General features: G+C 36.3%; 2 protein-coding genes across 2 annotated transcripts; one reads left to right on the top strand and one right to left on the bottom strand.

The window, feature by feature from the left end:
• The first annotated feature begins 4130 nt into the window (after positions 1–4130).
• On the top strand, positions 4131–5683 carry LOC111993258 (UDP-glycosyltransferase 43). Its single transcript, XM_024025105.2, has one exon. The coding sequence runs from the start codon at positions 4205–4207 to the stop codon at positions 5624–5626; it is 1422 nt and encodes a 473-aa protein (XP_023880873.1). The 5' UTR covers positions 4131–4204; the 3' UTR covers positions 5627–5683.
• A 5194-nt stretch (positions 5684–10877) lies between these two features.
• Positions 10878–12755, bottom strand: LOC111993277 (UDP-glycosyltransferase 43). Its single transcript, XM_024025127.2, has one exon. The coding sequence runs from the start codon at positions 12535–12537 to the stop codon at positions 11095–11097; it is 1443 nt and encodes a 480-aa protein (XP_023880895.1). The 5' UTR covers positions 12538–12755; the 3' UTR covers positions 10878–11094.
• Between the last annotated feature and the right edge of the window lie 14472 nt (positions 12756–27227).

Genomic DNA, 27227 nt, shown 5'->3' with positions numbered 1-27227 from the left:
TCTTGTTCCAAAATAATCTCAAGATTAAACCTATAAATCTACAGAATCATAAACCTATGCTTTGATAACATAACTATAACACCCCAAACCCATACCAAGGATTTAGATCCATGACCTATCTTATAAATAATCAACATTTGCTATAATGGAACAAAGCGTAATTAAATATCCACAAATAAGAATCAAACAATCAAGTCTTTCTTATAAAATCCATCAAACTAAAACTTTAACAATAAAGTCTCCAAATACAATCCCAAACAGTTTCTAGAATACTAAACTCACTATCCTTAGAAAACATAATAAAGTAGTCCATCAACTAACATAGCTCCAAAAGAAGTCTTCAATCTATGGTTTCGATAATCTACCACCAAAAGATATTCCACTGCTTTAATCTGAAAATGTGGAAAAAGGGGGAATGGGGGGGGGGGGGAGAGAGAGAGCTAGAAGCTCAATAAGAGGCTACATAACATAAAGATGTCTTTCAAAACAAAACAATAGTATCATTGACAAAATATAATCTTTACAAAACATTTACAAATAGCTTTAACAGTAATATAATATATTCTATAAAACTGCTAGTAAGAAAACATTTAACTATAACACTGTAATCAGTAAATAAAATAGTAACCACTTTAGTTAGCCAAAATACACTAAATAGGTTAAAAAAACAATATATTATAGTAAAAAACAAATTTTCCTCTTATAAAGGTCAATAACAATAAAATAGTAATTCGATATGGAAAACATTAGTCAAACAAAGACATAAACTGCTAAACACTCGGTGGGTGATTCCTGTGGAAAACAATAACACTAACCTCAAAGAAGCAACACTGGCTCCAAAAGCAAATGATAACACTGGCTCTAAAAAGCAAACGATAACACTGCACCACACCACAATAACACTACTTTGGCTGAAGAACAACACTTAACATGTTGGCAAAGGTTACAAATTGTCTATCTGACCACTTGAAAACATTCTTTATTTATTACAATATTGTCAATACAAATCATATATCATATAATAAATACTTTCTCAAAAATATAGCTTTTGAGTCATTCTTAACATATACAAGTTCAAAATAACACACAAGAAATAATAAAATTCAGGTGTGTATAAAGTATAGATAATGGTATAACACACACACACACATCTTGAGAAACGTCATGTTCTGAAGTTCACTAACCTCCAATTGCTAAACCAAACTTCACTCCAATTGTCCGAACAATGTCAACTAGAACCTTAGTATAATACAAACTTGTTGGCTGCTCTAGTAGTACTATGTTATTTTATTCTTTTCAATGTAGAGAAACCTTAATTTTCTGCTCCTAAACCTTTACACGCTACACACTGACTTCTTCTCTCTCTCTCTCTCTCTCTTTTTTTTTTTTTTTTTTTTTTTTTTTTTTTTTTTTTTTTTCAGAATCTTGTAGTCTCTCTACCTTTCACGTGGCTGACTTAAAAAGACCCAATATATATATATTTTCACCTCAAAAATAACACTCCAATTCAGTCTAAGAAGACCAATACCACTCCAAGTAGTACTCTTAAATAAATCCAACTTTACACGTTAAATACATTTCTTACTTGGGCTAGAATTTAAAACACACTAAAATTAATCTCTTAATAAGCTTTCAAGACTTTAATTCCCAATTGAACTCAAATTAAGGTTCTTTAGAAAGGCTAGAACTCTAAAAGATTCCAATAACACTTAAACCCCTAATCCAAATAGGTTTTAATCTTTTATCATTTTCCTTAACTGATAAAATTTTAATATGAATAATCCACAAAATAACTCTTCACGTTACATCTTCTTTTATTTATTTATTTGGTAGTGATCATAATATAAAATAATATCTCCTTCAAAATAAATTAAATAATCCATCAATTTCACTCTAAAAGCAATTAAATTAAATTTAAGTGTGTGTGTGTGTGTGTGTGTGAGAGAGAGAGAGAGAGAGAGAGTATTATTATTATTATTATTATTTTTTGGTTGAAATTTTTCACTTTTTTGTATCTAGCAATATTCGTGTCCATTTGATATATATATACAAGAAAATATAATTAAAAGAGTGACAGAGACTATGATATAAAATTTTATCCTAAGATTCATATTAAGATGAATTATTATCACTAAAATTGATTATTTTTGTGTAGTAGTAATACTTTTGTCTCTTTATTAATATAATTTATATTCTATATATATAATATAAAACCGAAATCTTTGACATTTTGTTCACCTTTTAAAATTTTGACACATAAACTTTGTAAGTCTCACAAATTTACACATCATTATAATTTATTTTTTAATTATAAAAATTTGACAAAGTCCTCTAAGGACTCAAGATCCTTGCCAACTTATATTATCAAAGACTCCATGTTATACTTGGAATTCCATTGTATGTACACCATGACAATTGTTAATGTTTAACATACAGAAATTTTTTTATATTTGCTTTGGCCGTTCCTTACCCCTTAGAGAATTAGACACACACTAAAATTGGTGTGGTTGTTGCTAACGTACTCAAAAACTCAAGCAGGATCATCTAACATGGCTCCAATCATATCGTACTTATGGAATTCTTTTTTCTTCGTTTAATTTGTTGTTTAAGATGCTTTACTGTATTGAGTATATAATTGCTTCGGTTTGGTTTGTACGGTAGATTTATAGTAAATTTTTATTTAGATTCAAATATGAAGTAGAAAATATATATGGTTTGTGATTTATTGAGGTTAGGGGTAATGATTTCAGGTTGGACCAATAATTCGCAGCTAGAGGCAATTGATGCCACCAATATCTTAATATTTTCATTCTTATGTTTGACCTTCTAATATTTTATCACATTACTTTCGAGATCTCACAAATTTTCACATCACCAATCCTTTTTATTTTTTAATTATAAATGATAAGTCTTATTAGGATTAAAGATCCTTGGAATGCTTGGAATTCCAAATAAAACAGTTTTACATTTTTAGGATTTTCTCTCTCAGTCACAATATTATTGTATTAACATTTTAAATGTTAGACTTATTTGAACGCAATTAGAACTGTTGTTTCTGTGATGAAAAAAAATAAAAATGAAAATGAAAAATCTCAAGCCTATAAGTCTTTTTTATTTTAATAATTATAAAAACATAAGTCCTTTTAGGACTAATGATCCTTAAAATTCTAAATAGAAGATTTTTGTATTTTTATAATTTCATCTATCAGTCAAATTTTATTCTATTAATATCTTAATTGTTAGAGTTATTTGAAACCAATTAGAACCATTGTTTCCATATAAAAAATAAAATAAAATCTCACGCTTGGAGGTGGCTCCAAACTTTCTCAATTATGTATTCACTCCATCTAGCATGCCTCATGTTTTTTGTCTGGTTAATGGTATTAAAATGATTGTTGCCAGGGGAAGTTAAAAATAATAAAAACATAAATATATAGTAACGAAAATGAAATTTATATTTATGTTGAACTTAAGCTTAAGCTTATGTTTCGTTCTCGATCATCTAGATCAAATCTAAATTAACGTAAACTAAGTTTGACACAAAAAAAAATAATAAATAACATTGACTACCAATATTTTTTTTCTTCTTCTAATATCTAGTATTATTATTAGTATTATATAAATAGTAGTTGGACAAACTAAAATTGAGAATTTCATAGATAACAATTTAAATGAATTCTTTTCTCAGTTGTTTCAAACAAACTTATATTTATCATTTAAATAGTTATTAGTTATACTTATTTGTGAATGTCTCACACCTATATGCATGAGATTAAAAACTAATTAGTTATTAATATTAAAGAATTGCCCCCATTTTAAAGATGTATCTCTTGTAGTTTACTATGGGAGTTATTCGCACGCTGCCCCAAAAAAAATACATTTTTTCAATCATACATTTATTTATTTATTTATTAACCTGGGTCAAAAAAATATTTCAGATAGGCGCCAAAAAAATTTGTTTACAATAGAACAAATTTTATTGATTAATGAAGTCATGAACAATGCGTTATGTTTTCGAGGTTGTATTCATCACGGGTCTATATGTTTTCCTATTCTTCTACTAATATTTTCTCAAAATAAATAAAACAGAACAAAACAAAACAAAAGGTTTCAACTCCATTTCCCATTTCTATATAGTCATAGGCTACCTATCGCAAAAACCATTCTTGATAAGCCAAATTAATAAAGCAAATGCTCAAGGGAGATGACCAAATTCGAGGTGGTGTTCATGACAAGCCCTGGGATCGGGCACCTTGTTCCAGTTGTCGAGTTTGCACACCATCTTATCAATCATGACCGTCGATTTTCTGCTACTATACTCATCGTAACCATGCCTCAGAGACCCATTCTCAACACCTACATCCAATCACGCGCTGCCACTTCAACCTCCACAAATATCAAATTCATCCACCTCCCTATTGTAGACCCTCCCACACCTGATCAGTTCGAGTCTTCCTTTGGCTACACATGCTTACTCATTGAAAAGCACATACCCCATGTTAAGCAAGCAGTTACAAATCTCATGGAAACCGAGTTCAACTCGGACCGACGACTCGTTGGGTTATTCCTAGACATGTTTTGTACTTCCATGATTGTTGTGGCTAATGAGCTTCACATCCCTTGCTATCTTTACTTTCCGTCCCCGGCTACGTTTCTTGGTTTCATGCTTCATCTTCCAATCCTAGACACCCAACTCACCACTGAGTTGTCTGAGTTGGACACTGAGCTGATTATTCCAGGTTTTGTCAACCCAATTTCTCCAAGCTTGTTGCCTTCTATAGCATTGGAGAAAGAAGGGTACTCTTGGTTCTTGTACCATGGACGCAAGTACTTTGAAACAGTCGGTATTGTTATTAATACATTTCATGACCTTGAGCCTTATGCACTTAACTCGGTCTCTACGAGTCAAGTACCACCAATTTATCCCATTGGGCCTATTCTTGACCTTGTTGGTCCGGCCCAATGGCACCCAGACCAAGCCAACCATGAGCGAATCATGAAGTGGCTTGATGACCAACCTCCATCAACAGTGGTATTCTTAAGCTTTGGTAGCCATGGGTGTCTCAGTGAGTCTCAAGTGAGAGAGATTGCATTTGGGCTTGAACTAGCCGGGGTTCGGTTTGTGTGGGTTTTACGTGAGCAACCTAAGGATCAATTTTCCCTCCCAAATGACTACACGAATTTCGAGAAAATTTTACCGAATGGATTTTTGGAACGAACGGCTGGAATTGGATTGGTATGTGGGTGGGTCTCACAAGTGCAAATCCTATCTCACAAAGCAATCGGAGGATTCATATCACACTGTGGTTGGAACTCAATTTTGGAAAGCTTGTGGCATGGTATACCAATTGCCACTTGGCCAGTTTATGCAGAACAACAATTGAATGCCTTTGAGATGGTGAAGGAGTTAGGATTGGCTATTGAGATTAGGTTAGATTATAGGGAGGGTAGTGATTTGGTGTCAGCAAAGGAGGTGGAGGGAGCAATAAAGTGTTTGATGAACTATGATGATGAGGTGAGACAAAAAGTTAAAGAAATGAGCAAAAAGTGTAGGGTAGCTAAGATGGAAAATGGATCATCATATGCATCACTTGGAGCACTAATCGAGAAATTAGTGAATTCATGATTCAAGTGGGCTCACTTTCTATTGTGATGAAATGAATTGCATTACTGTTTCTCTTCACTTTTTAATCCTTTTCATATAGTCTTAAAACTTGGTTGAATTTTTGTTGTTGATAATATTCAAACTTAGTTGAAAGTACGCATATTAGACTTTATTTATTTAATTTTCCTTTTACTAGATTGGAACTATGAAATAAGACCTTTTTTTTTTTTTTTTTAAATTAGATTGTATTATTGCCAAAGCCATATAACTTGAATTTTCCATTTTTGGATCTTTCATGTTATTTTTTCTATTCATGAATGAATTTACTTTGATATTCGTCTTTATTTTTATGTAATTAAATTAAATGTGGGCTCTTACCACCGGGCCTAGTTGCCTGAGTGGTACCTGGTACCCTATGTGGCCGCTTACTCGGGGGTTCAATCTCCCTCAATAACAAATTACCCAGCAAAAAAAAAAAAAAAAAAAAATTAAATTAAATGTGGGCTCCGTGTAAGTCCTTAAGGTTAGGGGAAAAATGTCTATGATTCATTCTCTACCTTGAGATTTGTAGCTGTAGAGTGTAGACACCTCATTTCACTCCCATAATTTGATCGTGAGAAAGGGCAAGATGGTCATTCCATTTACCCAAAAGCATGGTTGCATTTTTGTCACTAACTCATTCATCACATGTCATAAAACTGATTTTGAAGTTTCAATGATAACATTGGTACATTCGGTTTTTCAATCGGACGGTTGAATCAAAAGATATCACAAGGTCAAGTTTTTATGGTCATCATGCATTTGATTAGATGTAGCTTATCACACAGGATTAATGGAAGTTAATTTTGATTGGTCACTGATTAAAATTAATTAAAAAAATTTGTGATTGCTTAAGTTTTTATCTTAAGATGTAATTTATGGCATGAGATTATAATAAATAAGCGGATAAAGATTAAATTTGGAAAAATAATGTTATTTTTAAAGTAATTATCATTTGAGATAATTATTTTTGGGTTGGTTTTTATTTTAAAGAACCTATAGTGGCGTTTATGAAAAGCTCCTATAGGTCCCTCAAATTTTTTTTCATGAATTAGCTGTAGCGGCGTTTTAAGACAAATTGCCTATAGAGTTGTCTGTAAAACGCTACTATAAGTCCCTTAATTGTTTTTTTTGGGTTGGGGTATAGTAGCATTTTACAAACGCCACTATAGGCCCTTGGAAATGCTACTAGGCCCCGTGTTTAAAAATGCCACCGTAGAGCCCTATGAACGCTGCTATAGATATGCCTATAGCAGCATTTTTAGAAAGCGCCACTAAAAAAAGCTACTATAGGCAACTTTTTTTGTAGTGCAAATTTGTGAGCCTAAATTGATTCCATTGAAATCAAAGTAATTGTTCCCCTTTGCCAAATGAGTTCACTCATTTACTGGAGTTCTGGATTGGGCCAAATCAATTGTTCATTATGGGGATTGTGTAGAAGAAGTTCAGTGTTCTTAAGTCATTGCAGTGAGAGCTAAAAGTCGTTGCATATAGAGTTTGTCAGCAAAAATTTTGTAAGTAGTATCTTGTAAGATTTTCTTGGGGCAGGTTACCCAGAGTAGATTTTGGATCTGTTGGGAAAGATTTCACTATATCAATTTTTACTTAATAAAAATAAAATAAAGAAATACAAGGGCATATAATTGATAATTCAGAACTTCTTTAAAGATATTACTCTTACAGTATTTTGAGAAAATTTCAACTTATGACATTCACTCCTAATGATAGCTCTTTATCATCAAACCAAGACTTTTTTCGGTTTTTGGTGTAAAGGGAACCCACTAGTCTTGTAGTATTCTATCCAAGAAATTCGCACGCCACCAAAAAACATGGGAAAAAAAACAATAAAAAGTCCTCTATCATAGTATATATTATTGGAAATTGCTAACAAACACCATGCATTACTTGTTAAAATTTTTCTATATAGGTCCCACTTAATAAAAATGACAAAAAGTTATTAAAAAGGATAAAAAAAATTATTAAAAAACTATCAAAAATGACAAAATGCTGCAAAAAGTTGTTAACGCGCTTCAGTGTTCTTAAGTCATTGCAGTGAGAGCTAAAAGTCGTTGCATATAGAGTTTGTCAGCAAAAATTTTGTAAGTAGTATCTTGTAAGATTTTCTTGGGGCAGGTTACCCAGAGTAGATTTTGGATATGTTGGGAAAGATTTCACTATATCAGTTTTTACTTAATAAAGATAAAATAAAGAAATACAAGGGCATATAATTGATAATTCAAAACTTCTTTAAAGATATTACTCTTACAGTATTTTGAGAAAATTTCAACTTATGACATTCACTCCTAATGATAGCTCTTTATCATCAGACCAAGACTTTTATCAATTTTTGGTGTAAATGAAAATTCAACCCCAGATCTCTTATTCAACCAAACGGGAACCCACTAGTCTTGTAGTATTCTATCCAAGAAATTCGCACGCCACCAAAAAACATGGGAAAAAAAACAATAAAAAGTCCTCTATCATAGTATATATTGTTGGAAATTGCTAACAAACACCATGCATTACTTGTTAAAATTTTTCTATATAGGTCCCACTTAATAAAAATGACAAAAAGTTATTAAAAAGGATAAAAAAAAATTATTAAAAAACTATCAAAAATGACAAAATGCTGCAAAAAGTTGTTAACGCGCACCTTATGGTCCTCGTTAACACAACCCTATATTGTTTAATCAAAAGTTCCTTACTTTTATTACTATAAACTCATAGAATGACAACATAGGTGCCCCATGTCTCACATTAAAAATAAATTTAAAAAGAAAAAAAAAGAAAAAAAAAAAAAAAAAAAAAAAAAAAAAAATTAAAAAGCCAGATTTACTATTTTCTCCTAAATAATATTATTTTTCTTAGTAAAAAAAAAATCAAATATAATATTTTTGTACATAAATTTTTTTTCTTAAACCTAAATTATATATCTATTATTATTTTTTATTATCTTTTAGATCTACTTTGTCATTTAGTCAATTTCTAAAATTTTCTTTCAAAATAATAGATTTATGAATCTAGATTTAGATTTAATATTAGATCCAGGGAAATTAACAATTAAGGTTGTAATTTAATATTAACATACTGTTTGATTGTGTGTGGGTATATAAATGGTCATCTTTAGTCTAGAAAATTGGATTTTTCCAAATAGGGTTGGTGTCTAACACATTTCCATTCTATAAACTAGTCCCCGAACCAATATCTCGAGTTTAGTAGCTATTTTTTTTTTTTTTTTGGGTCTTATTTTATTTTATACTTTCTTTAGAATGTATTTAAGATCAAAACCTTGTATTTTATTTAGATTGTAACTAGGACACAAATGGATGTAGTTGCTATCATATGTAATTTCTATGCAATATTCAAAGAAAAATCTAGTTGTTTAATTTGCATTTTAGTTTTCCTTATTTTTGTAAATAAAAAATAAATGGCAACTTCACAAAATAAGTAAACCCTCCCACCCCCAAAGAGATTCCACTAATCCTCCTTTGAAAGTAATTTTAGTTCTAGTCTCTCACAATTACTTAATGATTTCTTTTTACCTTTAAAAAGTATTACAGTCCCTCAAGTTGTGTTCTCACAATTTACACATATAATTTTAAGACAAGGCAAGACAATGCAGATTGTCCTGACCTCTATAGGATGGGGTTAGGGTAGGATAATTCAATTGCAGGACAAGGGCGAGACACCCATGCATGATCCGGTCCCATCCCACTCCATTGCCTTCCAAATGGGCTATGGTAAAAAAACCCCGTGCTCCTCCAGTTTTTGCTTTCCCCCTTTTTCTTTTTCTTAGTTTGATATAACTATTATTTATGATTGAAAATCAAGCTCCTTTTTCTTTCCTAATTTATCTATTAAATACTATAATCATAACATGCAACTTCTATGATCATTAGATGGCAATAATTTTGACCTGTTTCTTTTTTTGACAAATGAGAGTGCCCATATCTCTCTCCTTTCCTATATGCACCAGCTTATTATAATGAGGAATTCTATGAAAATGGCCCCAAGGTGCTGACAAGAGGTTTGAAACCCAAATCTTATGGATAGCATCAGACCTGAGGAACCACTATGACAACGGATCAATGGTTACTCACATGAACTAAAGTAAAAGCCATATTACACCTGCCTCTTTTTTGCTTGTGTTTTTATTTTTAATTTTTTTTATTTGTAGGCAATAAATTAACAAAGTAAAGCATCAGAGATATAATAATAAAAATAAAAATTGGACCAATACTAGGAGACAAAACACATTTAAATTAAAAATTCCGAAATTTTAATTAAGTTCTTAGAATGCAGTCGACAAATTGTATCAACAATAATTGCAACTCAACTCAACTTATTTCACTAGCATTACTTTTATCAAGACAATTTTTTTTTTTCAGTAAATGCTCTTTATATTGTAAAAGCTTTTCAGTTAAAACTTTACAGCTTGAAGCTCTCACAAAAATTTTACAACTAAAGAGCTAAAGCTTTATTTCTTAGAGCAATCACAAGCGTGCTCTAATTTCTTTCCTCCTATTCATATTAGAATCGTATCTGTATTTGTTTTTAAACATGAGGAATCAGTTAACTATATGAATATTTAGTTTTTCATTAATTTAAAGGTTTATATTGTGACACACTATTTAAATTTAATTAATATTCATTCATTACTAATTTTTTTCTTTTAAATGATGTAACACTATACATACTTTAAATTTATAATAAATTAAATCTTTAATTCTTTTCCATAAAATAGACTATCTTCATTTTAAAAACCATGATAAAAAGATTACGGCAAAAAGCTATCATTTTCTACTTTTTATAACACGTGTATTTTTCCTCTTCCTTTTTTTTTTTTTTCTTTTTTTTTTTTCACCCTCAGTTTTGATTTATGTATGATTTAAAAGTAATGCCCCCATCTTCTTTCCTAAGGCATCTATTAAATACAATTATTTAACTTTTTTTTTAATAATTGTTATAAGTGGGGGAAAGGGAAATTCAAACTTTAGTTCTCCTACCGAATAATGCTACAAAACTATAAAGCTTTTAACTTATTAACTTGTTCTAAAATCAAAACTAACAACACCAATAATCTTGACTTGTTTCAGCATGTCCAATGCACGGATCAAGGACTAGTCGTATGAACTCTAGTAAAGCCACACTGTATACACAATTTTTTTTTTTAGTGGGCAAAATTTTAATAATAAAAACCGGTAAACACGTAATACTAAGGAAAAAGAAAAAGTCACAAAAGTCCCTTTGAATATACTCGTTGGAACTTGGAATATACTCATTGGGAGACAAAAGTCACAAAAATTACACTTATATTAAACATATATATATTGTTATTTATAGTCTCTTGGAATATACTAGTATGCAACTGGCATCAACAATAATTGCAACTCAATTTATTTCACCTAGCATTATTGCATTAAAATATAAAGTGGTCCATCTTTTTATCTTCACACTTCGTTTGCTAATTCATCAATCAGAGTTCCTAGTGACGTACATGATGATCCATTTTCCCTAACAGCCGTCTTGGCCTTTTGGCTCATCTCCTTCACCTTTTTCCTCACCTCACTATCACCATCCATAAGACTCTTTATCCCTTTTTCTATCTCCTCTGCCAACACCATTTTACTTCCCATCTTGTAATCTAATCTAATTTCCATAGCTAAACCCAATTCCTTAACCATCATAAAGGCGTTCATTTGTTGCTCAGCATAAATTGGCCATGTGGCAATTGGTACAGCGTGCCACAAGCTCTCCAAAATTGAGTTCCAACCACAATGTGACACGAATCCTCCGATTGCTTTATGGGCTAGGATTGATACTTGCGAGACCCATCCACACACCAAGCCAATCCCAACTGTTCGTTCCAAGAATCCATTTGGCAAAACCTCCTCAAGACTCGTGTAATCATTTGGAAGATTTAATAGGGCTTTTGGTTTCTCACGTAATGACCATAAGAATCGAACCCCGGCCTGTTCAAGTCCATAGGCTATTTCTCTCACTTGCTGCACATCAAAGCTCCCCATGCTACCAAAGCATAAGAACACCACTGATGATAGAGGTTGGTTATCAAGCCAGTTCAGAACATTTTGGTGATGGGCTTGGTCTGGGTGCCATTGGGCCGGGCCAGCAAGGTCAAGAACAGGCCCAATAGGATAAACTCGTGGCATTTGACTTGTGGAGAACGAGTTAAGAGTGTGAGGCTCAAGCTCTTGAAGTGTGTTTATAATAATACCCTTTGTTTCAAGGTACCTACGTCCATGGTACAAAAGGCAAGAGGACCCATCTCTCTTCAACGCTAATGGAGGCAACACGCTTGGAGGAACAGGGTTAACAAAACCAGGGATGACCAACTTAGTATCCAACTCGGCCAACTCAGTAGTGGTGAGTTGGGTGTCAAGGATAGGAAGATGAAGCATGAAGCTGAGAAACGAAGCTGGAGAGGCAAAGTAAAGGTAGCAAGGAATGCCAAGCTCTTTAGCAACATCAATGATCGAAGTGCAAAACATGTCGACGAATAACCCAGCAAGTTGTGGAACTGAGTTGGACTCTGAGTCTGAGTCCAAATCGGTTCCCATGAGGTTTGTGATTGCTTGTCTTACATTGGGTTTTTGTTTTTCAACAAGTGACGACACGTGGGCTACGAAAAGTTGGGATTGATCGGGTGAGGGATGGTCCACAGTAGGGAGGTGGACAAATTTCATATTGGTGGCTGACGTGGCCACGCGTGATTGGATGCACGTGTCGAGAAGCGGTTGTCCGGGCATAGTGATGATCAAGATTGTTGCAGAAAATCGAGGGTCATGATCGATTAGGCGTTGAGCAAACTCAACAATGGGAACAAAGTTTCCAAACGCAGGAGTTGCAATGAGTACCACCTCGAATTTGGTCATGGCTTTTTGGGTTTCCTTGAATTTTTTGCTTGATTTGGCTTATCGATTTCAAGAATATATAGCTTTTGAGAGTAGGGGACAATGATATAGAGGAGAAAATACATGTTTTTCCTGTTGTATGTATCCTCTCCTTATATGGGAGTGGAGCTTGTAAGTGTGGGATCCACTCCCATATGAAGTCTTGTGAGATCCACCCATGTAAAGGGAAAGATACATACAATAGGAACAATATATATCACCTTCTCAGAGATCGATTAAGTAATCAAATTTGACAAGTATCATGATAAGGACAATGAAAAAGATGTGAGAGACTGAAAGAGAGCGCCTTATTTTTATTCCTCTTCCTCGTTGTCATATTCTATTATTGGTGTAGAAAGTGGAAACCGATTGAATAAAGTCTGAAGTTTAAAGTATCAATAATATTCAATAAGGGCGGCCGGCAAGTTGGTTGGCAGAGGAGATTTCATTCAAAGAAGAAGGAATATATGAAGGGGAAATAAAATATTCTATTATTGGTGTAGAAAGTGGAAACCGATTGAATAGTCTGAAGTTTAAAGTATCAATAATATTCAATAAAGGCCGCCCGCAAGTTGGTTGGTAGTGGAGATTTTTTTTTCCCTTTTTTTATTTGAAATACTTCAAAACTTTATTAAAACGATGGTGATAGGTCACAATCTGAATGACCCATTGTGATTAAACTAATTAATTAATTAGTTAAGTTATTAATTAATCAATTTATCATGCAATTGCGTGGAAACACAAACAAATCACCAAATAACTAAATATGCAGCGGAAAATAAATGACATGGTGATTTGTTTACGAATGGGGAAAAACCTTGCGGCAAAAACTCCACTGGATGATTTTCAAGTTACCACTCCCGAAACTCCACTATTATCAAATCAAGCGGTTACAAGTAAAAAAATCTCAAGTACCTTACCAACCTATAGTTGAACCCTTACTCCAATATCCAATTGGACTTGATCTGTAGCGACAGTTTCCACCTTTGATGCACGACTCCCAAGTACGTGACTAACCAATGCGCGGATCCCAGTACGCGATTTCAGAACACCAACTTAAGGAAGAAAGGTTGGCTGCAAAGTTCTTCAGTTCATCCTACACGATGAAGATCAGGAAGATGCTTGGTCACAAAACCCTATGGTGCAAATACACAGCAACTTCTTCAGAGAAGATGAACTAAGTTAAGAACTTTGTCTTTCGATCACAATTTGCTTGAACAGAGATTGCTCAATGAGTTTGCAACTTATGTCACACTTGACGGCTCTTAAAACAATCCTTTTATATGTTTAGGGTTTGGAGAAAAGAAGGCTCAAAAACATATTCACAGATCCCAAGAAAATCATATCAGAAAATCTGAAATTTTAAATCTCAACAGATAGCAGGTGTTGAGGTAGCTATCGAGCAGGTGTCGAGCTTTAATGAAATTGCACTTCAGCTTGCTTTTTCTTGGACAGACTTGATGACTTCAACACTTGACCTTGAAACCTTGTTTCTTGAAATATTAAAAACACCTAGAACTACCCAATTACAAGTAGAGTGCGTTTTGTCAAAGGATTAGTCAATTTACATAAATAAGTGACATATGTTCTTAACAAATGAAAACACATATGTCCTAACAATCTCCCTCTTTGGCAATCCGTGACAAAACCACAACAAGCAAATGAACATATGAGAGAAGTCATAAATCACTAAACTCATATTCACTTGTTGAATACAATAAAATCTATCCTAACACAAACTCTTGAAAAACTTTGCAAGAAGAGAGTTTATGGCAAGTAGACTTTGACAACCTATATTTCTGAAACACTTTAAACAAAACTCATCAAGGCATCTTGTATAAAATAGTAATAATAGATTGCATACAAATATAAAGAACATGTGTATAAAAATAGAGAAGAAACAACACATGAAGAGAGAGGTGAAAGAAATATACATCCACATATATAAAGAAGTATAAGTACAATGCATGTAAAAATGGTCAAAGGACCTCATATACAAGATCAATGTATCTATAAAGAATAGAAAAGAAAATATACATAAAAACCTCACTACATCCCTCAAGAATATCAACACTCCCCCTATCAAAATGTCTTATACTAACTCTCCCCCTAAGATGACTACTCTCATAACCGAAAACTACTCCCCCTTTTTGTCATGAATGACAAAGGGTAGAGTGTCATGTAGACATCTCATCAGTAGAGCTAGCATCTCCATCATCATCATCATCATCATCATCATCATCATCATTCTCAGAATCTGAAGCTGCCGGAGTAGGCGGTGAAGGAGTAGCCTCTGGAGCAAAACCACCCATGGTCGCCTGCCGTCGTGCAATACGACCAACACGAACATTCACCTGATACAACTCAGCAGAGAATGTATCAAGGTGAGTGTCCATGCGCTGCAGCTGCGCCATAATGTCTCCTAGAGATACATCGCCCGTATAGGAACAAGGAGCGGATGTAGATGGAGCTGATCTGGATGGAGCAAATCTGGATAAAGTCGAACGGGAGGGAGGAGTGGAATTCTTCTATCACGACCTAAACTGAGCCTCACTACATTTTACGGTAGCGGCATCTATGGCAGATATGTGTGTGAAGTGGTCGGACACAGGAAAAAGGAAAGAAAAAATGGCGTGAGATCCTCGTGATAGCGGAAGGAAAGATGAGCTTATCACGGGACGCCGAATCAAGATGAACATCTATGATAGAAAGAATAAAGTGAGAAGGAAAATCTATAGTGAGATGCTCAAGAAGAGATAATAAAAATCGAGCACGAGGCTCTATGATAGAGTTGTAGTGAGAGAGAGGATGGAGTACAAATGTCATTACCATGTTTAGGAATCTAGGACCTTTAGCAAAAAGCCTACATGATGTGTACTGATGCTTACCCCAATCAGCAGGACGCTGACAAAAGGCAAAGATGAGCTCATCTTTGGACACAGTCCTCAGACGCTCACAAGAAAGATAGTTAGGAAACTCTATCCTAGGAACCTTAAGCACATCTGCAACTAGCTGCGGTGTGACAGGAATGCGCGTACCTCGAACGCGAGTGAAAAAAAGAGGTACTGAACGATCTATCCCTTGCATGTTGGAGTAAAACTCCTGAATCAGCACAAGGGGACAAGTGACCAGGCTGTCACACAGTAACCTCCATCCCCTACTGTGAATGACAGAGGGAAGGTTAGTGTCGGTGAAGTCCGCCAGAATGACTTGGCGTTCCGAATGAATACCTCGTCGAAAAAAGTTCTCCGTAAATGCCTTGTAGGCATCTCCATCACGAAACCAAAGGTTAAGAGGAGCAGAGTTAGAAGAAGAGGAAGCTCTAGAACGCAAAGGGTTCCGAGCAGGATTGGATTTACATTTGGGTGCCATAGACACTACTAACGTAAAAGAATGAGAAAGAGATAGAAAGGGAGACAATCAGAAAACTCCCAACACAGTTCAAGTAGAGCAAATATGATGAACAAAAAGAACGTATGCATGGGAATGCATGAGCATGTGACATGCAAAGCAAAAAGGCATCATGGGCTCAACCCAATCCAATCCTACCAGCACACAGCATAAAGCACACATCTAAATGCATGTAAATGTGATTCTAATGCACATGGAATGCAATGTATGTTATTTTGAAAGTATCTAAGTGAAAACCCAACCCAAAATTTCAATAAAAACTCATTAATTTTGAAAAACCCCAAAAATTTCAAAAAATCCCAAAACCTAGGTTTCAAAACATGCAATGCATGAAAAAGGAAGGGAAAAAAGCACTTACCAAGTGATTGAAACCAAGGGAAGACCGAAATGGAAGAGGGTTTGAAGATTTGAGGGAGAAAAGGGTGTTTGGGAGGTGAACAGCCACGAACAGATCGAGAGAGATCGAAGGAATGAAGTCTGAATCGCGAAAAGTCCTTAAATAGACACTTCAGTAAATCTCGACAGCTAAGGTGTCGAGAGGTATCGAGGAAGCTGTCGAGGAGGTATCGAGAGAAATGGCCTTCAACAGATGGAGGTGTCGAGAGGTATCGAGGTGCAAGATCAAATTTCAAAGATCAGAAGCTCGATCGATCGACAAGGTGTCGAGGAGACAGAAACTTTCTCGATCAATCCATCAGGTGTCGAAGAGGTGTCGAGATTGCAATAAGAAAAAGGCTTGAGAAGCTCGATAGATGACCAAGTATCGAGGAGGTGTCAAGGAGGTGTCGAGAAAGCAGTTAAAAGCAGTTTTTCGAGAAGAGAAAAACACAGACATGAATGCAATCCAACATACACCTCAACCAATGAACCATTCAACATATAAAGCTCTTAAAATCATCTCTCAACAAGAATTTAAGCACATGGATCCTCAAAAACACACACACACACACACACTAAAAAAGTCTAACCAATTTTATTTTTCAAAAACAAGTTAAGACAATTTAGTGAGCATACATTAGCACATGTAAACATTTGTGATGGCCAAATCACATTGTACCTGCACATGTATCAAGAGTAGCAAAGAATATTGCGTGTTGTGTGTGAAAAACACCGTAAGATTGCATATGTGTATACATGTTATGACGATTTGAGATATGAGAAAATAACTTTAACTCACACACAATCATAACTGTTTGATAGAGACTATCACCTTCGAGGTACATTCTATAACTCTCACATCTCCTAGAATACACGCTTACAACCATATTTAAAGCATTTTTGATCTTTTTACTTTTTATTTTCTTTGCATATTTTCTTTTATTTTAGCATACCATACATGAGCATATAAAAGAGAGAGAAGAAATACCCAAGATGTTAAGCATTTGACATCGCACTTTTACCATGCCGAAGCATACGAATGTCTTTGACACTGCATTTTTGCTATGCCGAAGCATACAGGTGTCTTTTATGATTGGCGAGTAACAGTGGTGAGATGGTTATTTATGCCTTTCTTTTATGATTTTCTAGTCCTACCCGTCAAAAAGAGTGATATGAGTGTTAAGTTTTAAGAGATAACTTAATCTTACTCATCACAAACAAGAGCCACAAAGCTCACTTGCTTAGTTGTGCATAGAGATGCTCATCTAAGCTACAAGAGATACAAAGTTTAGAAACTTTGTTTCAATGGCCATCCAAGGTACACAAGTACCAAAATACACAAAACCTACACTGTTTTTGTGTTTTTCTGATTTTTTAATTTTTTTTATTAAAAAAAAAAACAAAAAAAAAAAAACAAAACAAAACAAAACTGAAAGTAAACACACAAAACATGTTAAACGAAGCAAAGCATAAAACTAGACTGACTCAACAAAAATGCAACACACACAAGTAATGTAACAAACAAGAAAAGTAAGAAGGGAAAAGAAAGTGATGAAATCACTTAGAGTCCTTTTTCTTCCATACCTTGGAAGAACCTTTCCTTTGATTTAATCCTTGAACCGGTGGTGAGGGGGAAGAATTGAAACCGTTCAAGTTAGAAAGAAACATGAGGGCTTTAAGAATATCTCCAAGAGGAGCAAGAGAGGATTGAAACTGATTTTGGCTTCCAGATACTATCATGCCATTGCTCTGTTGAGTGGCTAGCCACTTATAGCAATTTGGTCGAGTATGACCGGCAACTCCACAATAATGACAGAGATGCTGCTTCTTTTGTTTAGGCTTTTGAGAGTTAGCCTTCTTAGCCCTAGGGTTTTTAGCATCTTTCTTATCTTGTTTACGGGGTGCTCCTAAGATAGATTCACCCTTATCTAAGTTCTCACTAGCTAATTCAATTTTGACATCAGTGTTCTCAATTTTAGTGTTATTAGCAGGAGAAACAAAAACAGTATTGCTAGTAGAAGCAGTATTAGAGAAAGAAAGACCATACCCCAAGCCAGTTCGATCCGAAACAATTTTCTGATTGCTCAGCATCTCATCAAGCTTTGCACTTGAAGTCCTCTCCAATTGAGCTCTAACTTGAAACAGCTTAGCTTCAAGCTTCTTAGTCTTCTCAACCAAAAAGTTGTTCTCAAAACTCAGTGCTCCAATGGTTTGATTCGCCTCATCAACCTTTGTGAACAACTCTTCACGATCAAGTTCCACATCACTGAGCTTCTTGGTGGCCAGCCTATATAATTTCTCATGCTTCTCAGAGAGCTTGTAAAGCTTTTCATAGGCTGAGTGGATATCATCTTGATCATCCATCTTCTCAAATTTGGACTCCACCAATTCTTCTTCTTCATCCACTTCTTCAACAATCCCTTCAGTAGGATTGACTGTGGCAGTGAAGGTATTTAAGATTCCGTCATCCTCATTGTCAGATATCATCTTCAGGCTCAGTGTCACTCAAGGTTGCAGCAAGTGCCTTACTCTTCCCAATGCTCTTGAGATATGTTGGGCATTCATGCTTCATGTGACCAAATCCATGACATCCGAAGCACTTTGGTCCAGCCGAAACAGTGTACTGACCGCCATCCTTAGTGTCCTTCTTCCCTTTGTCTTGGTTCTTAAACTGAGAAGAACTGGATTGTCTGCGGTCTTTGTCGAAATTCCTCCCATTGGCATTCTTCATAAACTTCTTAAACTGCCTTGTAATGTAGGACTTCATCTTAGAATCTTCATCATCGGAAGATTCATTTGTATCACTGCTCTTTGCCTTCAAGGCCATGCTCTTGCCTTTACTAGTTTTGCCAATCCTAGATAGTCCTAGCTCATAGGTCTGCAAGTTTCCAACCAGCTCAGTCAAAGGAATTTTGTCAATGTCCTTTAATTCTTCTATTGCCGTAATCTTGGCATGAAATCTCTCAGGTAGAGATCTGAGCACCTTCCTTACAACCTTGGGTTCAGGGATGGTTTCCCCAAGATTGAAGGCTGAGTTTACTATGTCCTTTAGCTTAGCATAGAACTCATCAAACGACTCATCCTCCTCCATCTTAATTTCTTCAAAGTTTGTGGTGAGCCTCTGAAGCTTTGAATCTTTGACAGCCTTTGTTCCTTCATAGGTTGTCCGGAGGATGATCCAAACCTCCTTAGCAGTTTCAGTTGAGGATATCTTCTTGAACTCTTCATTGGTGACTGCGCTAAATAGGGTATTTAACGCTCTGCTGTTGAAGTTAGCCGCCTTGATCTTTGCGTCATCCCAATCGACCAGTTCTTCTTTTGGCTTAGTCCAGCCAATCTCTACAGCCTGCCACACCTTCTCATCTAAAGACCGCAAGAAAACTCTCATGCGTACTTTCCAGTATGCATAGTTAGTGTCATCAAATAAAGGAGATATAATTAATGACTATCCTCTATCCATAACAAGCAGGGGTCAATGGATCAACACAGCGAAGATTAAACCTAATCAGAGTGTGCCTGCTCTGATACCACTTGATAGGCCACAATCTGAATGACCCCTTGTAATTAAACCAATTAATTAATTAGCCAAGTTATTAATTAATCAATTTATCATGCAATTGTGTGAAAGTACAAACAAATCACCAAATAACTAAATATGCAGCGAAAAATAAATGACACGGTGATTTGTTTATGAATGGGGAAAAATCTTGCGGCAAAAACCCCACCGGATGATTTTCAAGTCACCACTCCCGAAACTCTACTATTATCAAATCAAGCGGTTACAAGTAAAGGAATCCCAAGTACCTTACTAACCTACAGTTGAACCCTTACCCCAATACCCAATTGGACTTGATCTGTAGCGACAGTTCCCACCTTTGATGCACGACTCCCAAGTACGTGACTAACCAATGCGCAGATCCCAGTACGCGACTTCAAAACACCAACTTAAGGAAGAAAGGTTGACTGCAAAGTTCTTCAATTCATCCTACACGATGAAGATCAGGAAGATGCTTGGTCACAAAACCCTATGGTGCAAATACACAGCAACTTCTTCAGAGAAAATGAACTAGGTCAAGAACTTCGTCTTTTGATCACAATTTGCTTGAACAGAGATTGCTCAATGAGTTTGCAACTTGTGTCACACTTGACGGATCTTAAAACAATCCTTTTATATGTTTAGGGTTTGGAGAAAAGAAGGCCTAAAAACATATTCATAGATCCCAAGAAAATCAGATCAGAAAATCTGAAATTTTAAATCTCAACAGATAGCAGGTGTCGAGGTAGCTATCGAACAGGTGTCGAGCTTTAATGAAATTGCACTTCAGCTTGCTTTTTCTTGGACAGACTTGATGACTTTAACACTTGACCTTGAAACCTTATTTCTTGAAGTATTAAAAACACCTAGAACTACCCAATTACAAGTAGAGTGCATTTTATCAAAGGATTAGAAAATTTACATAAATAAGTGACATATGTTCTTAACAAATGAAAACACATATGTCCTAACAGATGGAATTAACAATACATCATTTAGAAGAGCTTGTTCAAGAAAGAAAGGACTCTCTTCTAACCAAACAAAGAAGTCATCAATGCTTAAAGCATATTTAGCTAAGAGATGAGTCAATCTATTGGCTTGCCGACGAACATGAGAAAAATCCACTTTACGAAAATTGTGGGAATCAGACAGCGAGGCATACACCACAACAGCTATTGAAGAAGGTGGGGGAGAGGTCTCTTTCAGTGCATTTATGAGAGTCAATGAATCACTCTTGAAAACGAACTCTTGGATCATTGTGTCCTTTGCAAAATGTAAACCGAATTCAACAACGTTGGTTTCAGCTTCCACTGCACTGAGGTATGCCTAGATTTTCTTACTACACACACCAATAATCCTACCAGCCGAGTCTCTAATTACCACGCCTATTCTAGTAAATTTTTGGTGCGCAAAAATAGCACCATCTACATTCATTTTGAATGTACCAGCTTGAGGAGGACTCTAATGGGCCTGTGTAATCAGGCTAGGCCCATTCTCCACGTGAACACTCTCATGGTACTCAGTGAGGTATTCCATTGCCCCAAACACCACCTGCTGACATGGTCTCTTCGAATTACCACGCCTAGTCCAATTCTAATCTATACACACTGCCCACGCTACGATGATGATTCTTTCAAGTCGATCCTGATCCCATTTTGCCTCCATTGCGCCATACTAGACCATATCCATGAAAGAGCTAAAATGAAGTCTCGAACCAACTGGAAAAAGCTTCGAGACTACCCACACCTCACGGACTGAGGCACAATCCCAGAATAGGTGTACCGAGGACTCCACCTCCAACCGGCATGCTTCACACTTCCCTTCTAGCAGCACTTTCCAATGCATAAGGTTCACCTTAATAGGAAGAATATCTTTTCAAGCTCGCCAAGCAAAGTTCCTAACTTTGTGAGGAATATGTAGCCCCCACCACCACTTCTAAAATTTCCTCAACTGACTTCCATAAGACAATGACTCCCTTTCCACCTTAGCTGCCATCTCCATAGCTAAGTGGTAAGCACTTCTAATTGAGAACTTCCCATTGGATGTCAGTGCCCATATCAATTTATCCTTAGGTAGATGCAAGCTCAAAGCTATACTAGCAATCAAATCAACCTTGTGTGGAAAGAAAAGCCTCTTCACAGTATCAGATTTCCAAGCACCCAAGTCATGGTCAATAAGGTCGCCAACCCAAGAAACATCAAGATGTAGGGGCAGTGGTGATGTCACCTTATAGTTAGAAGGTGTAGGAAGCCATCTATCCCGCCATATCTTGATCTTTTTGCCATTGCCAACTTGCCAATGAATCCCTTTTTCTACTATTTGTTGAGTTGCCAAGATGCTACGCCATGCATACGAGGGGTTACTACCCATTTTTTCTTGAATGAAATCACAGTTAGGAGAATAATTTGCTTTGAACACCCTATACAGCAAGGACTCCCCTCCCATTTGCAACCGCCACCCTTGCTAAGCCAAAATAGCTAAGTTAAATTGTTTTAGTTGTTTGAAACCCATACCCCTTATGATTTGGGAGTACAAAGTTTGTCCCAACTAATCCAAACCATTTTATGTTCATCATTTTTCTACCCCCACCAGAAATTCCTTATTAGACTTGTCAATTCATCACATGAAGAGTTTGAGATCTTAAAACAGCTCATGGAATATATGGGTATTGCTTGGGCAACCGCCTTAATTAAGATCTCTTTCCCTACCTTTGACAATAGCTTTTCCTTCCACCCGGTCAATTTCCTTGCCAATTTAACTTTTATTTCTTTGAATGAGTTTTTCTTGTTCTTACCCACCAACGAGGGTAAACGCAAGTACTTTTCATGCTACTTGATAACTTGGGCCCTAAATCTAGATTGGATCTCCTCTTGAACTTCTTTGAGCGTATTGCTACTAAAAAAGAGGGAGGTTTTGGCCCTATTCAATCATTACCCCGAAGCCGCCTCATAAACTGACAGAACCCACTGCAAAGCATCACATTCCTTAATGGAAGCTTTGCAGAAAATAATACTATCGTCTACAAAAAATAAATGAGACAGTAGAGGACCACCCCTACAAATAGAAACACCCCTCATAAAGCCATCAGCAACAACTTTTTTAATTAAACCCGAAAGACCTTTTGCATAAAGAAGGAGTAGATAAAGAGGGAAAAAGGTTCACCTTGTCGAAGACCCCTTGTAGGAGTGATGTGGCCTTTTGGGTTTGCCATTAATTCTAACGGCGTACGTGAAAGAAGAAATACATTGCATCATCAACCCCCTCCATCTTTGATGGAAACCCAGTTTTTCCACCGTGTCATATGTCTTGCTCATGTCAAGTTTCACTACCATTTGTCCTTGCCTACCTGTCTTCCTTTGACTAATGTGATGCATAGTTTCAAAAGCTACCAAAACATTATCAGTAATAAGTCTGCCACTAACAAAAGCAGTCTAAGTGTCACTGATAATAGCAGGAAGAATTTTCTTAAAACGATTAGCAAGGGTTTTAGCAGCCAGCTAATAAATCACATTACATGGACTAATAGGCCTATACTCCGTCACTCGCCTTGGTTGGTTAATTTTAGGAATTAAAGCAATATGAGTTTCGTTAAACATTGGAGGAGTGATACCAAAGTTTAGGAAATCAAGTACTGTTTTAGTCACTAAATTACCAACAGTAGGCCAATAGTGTTGAAAAAAGAGAAAAGGCATATCATCAGGGCCTGGAGCTTTCTGGGGATGCATTTGCTTAAGGGCTTGATGGACTTCATTCGGCATAAACTCCTTCAGTAATCTCCTGTTCATGTCTAGGGAGACTTTAGGTTGGACAGCTTCCAAGATTTCAGTGAACTCTGTGGGTGCAACGAAAGTGAAAAGTTCGGAGTAGTAGTCCACAAATACTTTCTCCACTATTGCCTCATCCTCCTGCCATACCTTTTGAGAGTCGAGGATACCCTCAATGGTATTTTTCTTTAGCCTAGATGAAGCCTTTGCATGGAAAAAATTGGTATTTCTATCTCCCTCTCTAAACTAGTCTAGCCTAGCCCTCTGTTTCCACATTGCATTTTCCTTCTGCAACCAACAATTGAGATCAATTCTTATTTGTCGAATATTTACTATGATACCTAGATCAGAAGGTTGCATTTCAAGCCATTCCAACTTAGTTTGTAAACGTGCAATCTCTCGCCCCACATGCCCAAATGCATCCCGGTTCCATTCATCCATCTTGCCTTAGCATAAATTCAAACACGACACTATAGGGAACAACACCTCATCCCTTTGCCCTTCCATACAAGCCGATTCCATTATGTGATCACATCTAGAGTCCTTCAGCCACATGGCCTCAAAATGGAATAATCTTTTCTTTCTTGGTCGTTTCTGCTCCTCAAAAAATTTTAGAAGAAGCGGACTGTGGTCTGACACGGAGGTTGATTTATGAAATACTCTAGCCATAGGGAATAAGAGAGACCAATCTAAAGTCACGAGAGCACGGTCTAACCTTTCCCTTATTTAATAGTCATCCCCTCTCTAGTATATCCACGTGAAGAGTGGACCAACAAACTCGAGCTCCTTCAACCTGCAAAAATCAATTGCACTATTAAAACAGGCCATTTGTTGAGATGGCTGAGAAGCCCCACCGTCCTTCTCGTCAGCATTCCTTATTTCGTTAAAATCCCCAATTACCATCCAAGGCAGATCAGAAACAGTAGATAGGGACTGAAGGAGACGCCATGAATCTGCTTTTAATGATGTATCTAGGTTCCCATAGAAGCCGGTTAACCTCCGTCACCCAAATTTACTCCCACCCTCTACAAGGGCATCAATATAAGATTCCAAAGAACTCATCACTTTCACTTTTATATCAGAATCCCAAAAGAAAGCTAAACCTCCACTTGCTCCCTCACTAGGATACGAAAAATCCATCTTTGAAACCACAACGTTCTCATACTATCTTCATCCAGTCTACATCAGATTTTGTTTGCATTAGGAAAACAAAATTGGGCTTCTCTATCCTAATAACCTTTTTCAAGGCATTAATTGTCTGAAGGTTCCCAAACCCTCGACAATTCCAGCTTAAGACACTCATTGTGCTCGGCAGTACTACCTAGCAACCACCGCCGATCCCAAATTTCCAGCCATAATCTTGCCTAACGCCTTTGCCTCCATGTCCAGGAGCTTATGTTTTTTATTAGTGAGAGGGTCATCAACTAAGGGTAGAGACTGTTGCTTCCTTTTAGACCTCAATACCATTTCACTAGAAAGGGTGGAGTTCATTAAGTCATGGGGTGGTCCTAGCCTATGCCATATGCCTTGCACAGTGCCATGCACCGGGTCTTGCAATATTTCAGAGTGCATAGTACCATGCAAAGCTTCTTTCTTTTTGGTTTCATAGGGATGCATGGGAGTGGTAATGGTGTCTGGGATTTTTGGGGGGTCAGAAGCGTGTGTAAGGTCGAAAGTAATGGTATGGTCTGCGGGCAGAGTGTTAGTTTGTTTAATAGATGGGACTAAAGGCTGAATGGAGCAAACAAACAGTTCATCAAAGTCAGTAATTGGAGTGTGGGCCAGCTTTAGGTGTGGAGTAGGTGTGTTTGAGTTTGGAGGGTTATTTTACTCGTGGTCTAGATCAGAGATGTACGTGTTAAAAAGTGTAGAGTTTAATAAAATTTCCTTGTGCTTTGGAGTGGTCACAGTAAGTTTGTTGGGATTATGGCTGCATTCGTCTGAGAAGAAGATGGTGGGTCTGACGTTGAAGGTGACATGTTGGGTGTTTGGGAGGATAGGCACATAGATGGTGATGGTGTGGGTCGTTGTGGTTGAGGAGGGCTAATGGAATGAGGGGATTTGGTACGGACCATTTGTGCTTGTTGAATGTTGGTCAAAGAAGCTCGCAGCCAAGGACCATATTGCTGCTCATTCTTCTATAGAGACTCTCCACTATCTGCCACAAGCCTGTAATCCTTTTCGTCGTGGTTTAGGAGGCTGCACCAGTAGCAGAAGACAAGTAGGCATTCATATTGGAAGGAAATCTGGTGGGGGTCCGAGCCACCTAAATCAACATACCAACCTCGACATAGGGGCTGATCACTAGCAATTCTTATTCAAACCCGAACACATCGTCCTTGGCACTCCCCAGACGGTGAGGTATCAACCTGTTCAACGCTGCCGATAGTGTTTCCGATAGCCAAGGCAATGGCTTTGTTCATACGACTGAGCAGAATATTATGGAATTGAATCCAAAAAGGGCTGGTATCAAACTTAACGTCATCCACAGATTTAGAGGCGCTTGGTTAGTAAAGACCTATCAATTATTAATCAAAAGTCTAAGGTCCTTGCGAGAGAACTTTTTGCACATCGATTTCAAGAGTGAACAGTATCAGAACAGTGTTTTGAGTAAGGTCCCGCACTTCAAAGTCCTAAGCAAAGTGCCACATGCTTTTGAGTGTTCGCGCTAGAGATTCAACGTTGACTCGGCGCTTGGTGAATAGCTTCACCACAAGCACCCTACCTTTGTTTTCAATAACAGAGTTTAGAGGGATAGTCTGGCACTCTTTTGTGTGGAGGGAGAGGCGAGCACATTGACCCGTAAGGTCATCCATAAGTGTGAAGGTTGGGTGTGGTGGGATTGAGGAAGGAGTATAAGGAGAGGGAAGCAGACAGCAACGGTAAAAGAAGAAGAGAAAAACCGGTTTCCACCAAAACAAGAGAAAGAGTCACCTACGTGAGGCTAGGGTTTCCACCAAAAAAGGGGAAAAACAAATTAGGTTGGTAGAGGAGATTTCGTTCAAAGAAGGAATATATGAAGGAGAAATAAAAATATGGAATAAAAATTTCCTCTTATCTATTTATCATCATATACTATATAATAAAATTTGGGCCTAGAAGTCGTGATTGCGACAAGTAGCTTCACCAAATTGCAGAAATTTTTTTAGATTTTTTTAATAAATAGATATTTTTTTTTTTTGGTTTTTTTCTTCTTCTCCTATAATTTTTAAATTAACAAAAAATTTTAATTTGATTACAATACAAATTGTTATAATTAAGAAGTTGATAAAAAAATCTTAATTGATAAAAAAAAATTGGGTACTTATCAATTTGCCATACGTACTACTTTTTGAGATAGAAGATAGATATTGTATTGAGTAAAAAAATAAGTATATATATATATATATATGTCCTTGTCTTCTTCTCCTATAATTTCTAAGTTGATAAAACTTTTTATTTGATTATAATCCAAATTCTTCGTCTAATCTTTGTATTTAAAATAATAAAAACAGAGAGAGAGAGAGAGAGAGAGAGAGAGAGAGAGAGAGAGAGAGAGAGAGAGAGAGAGTGTGTGTGGTAATTGACATTCATGTGACGTGAGT

The sequence above is a fragment of the Quercus suber genome, unplaced genomic scaffold, assembly GCF_002906115.3.
Source record: "Quercus suber isolate HL8 unplaced genomic scaffold, Cork oak 2.0 scaffold_163, whole genome shotgun sequence".
Classification (NCBI taxonomy): domain Eukaryota; kingdom Viridiplantae; phylum Streptophyta; class Magnoliopsida; order Fagales; family Fagaceae; genus Quercus; species Quercus suber.
This window is presented reverse-complemented; position numbering and strand designations above follow the sequence as displayed.

Excerpts from the sequence above, each read along its gene's own strand:
- LOC111993258 (XM_024025105.2), top strand. The coding sequence starts at position 4,205 with ATGACCAAATTCGAGGTGGTGTTCATGACAAGCCCTGGGATCGGGCAC.
- LOC111993277 (XM_024025127.2), bottom strand. The coding sequence starts at position 12,537 with ATGACCAAATTCGAGGTGGTACTCATTGCAACTCCTGCGTTTGGAAAC.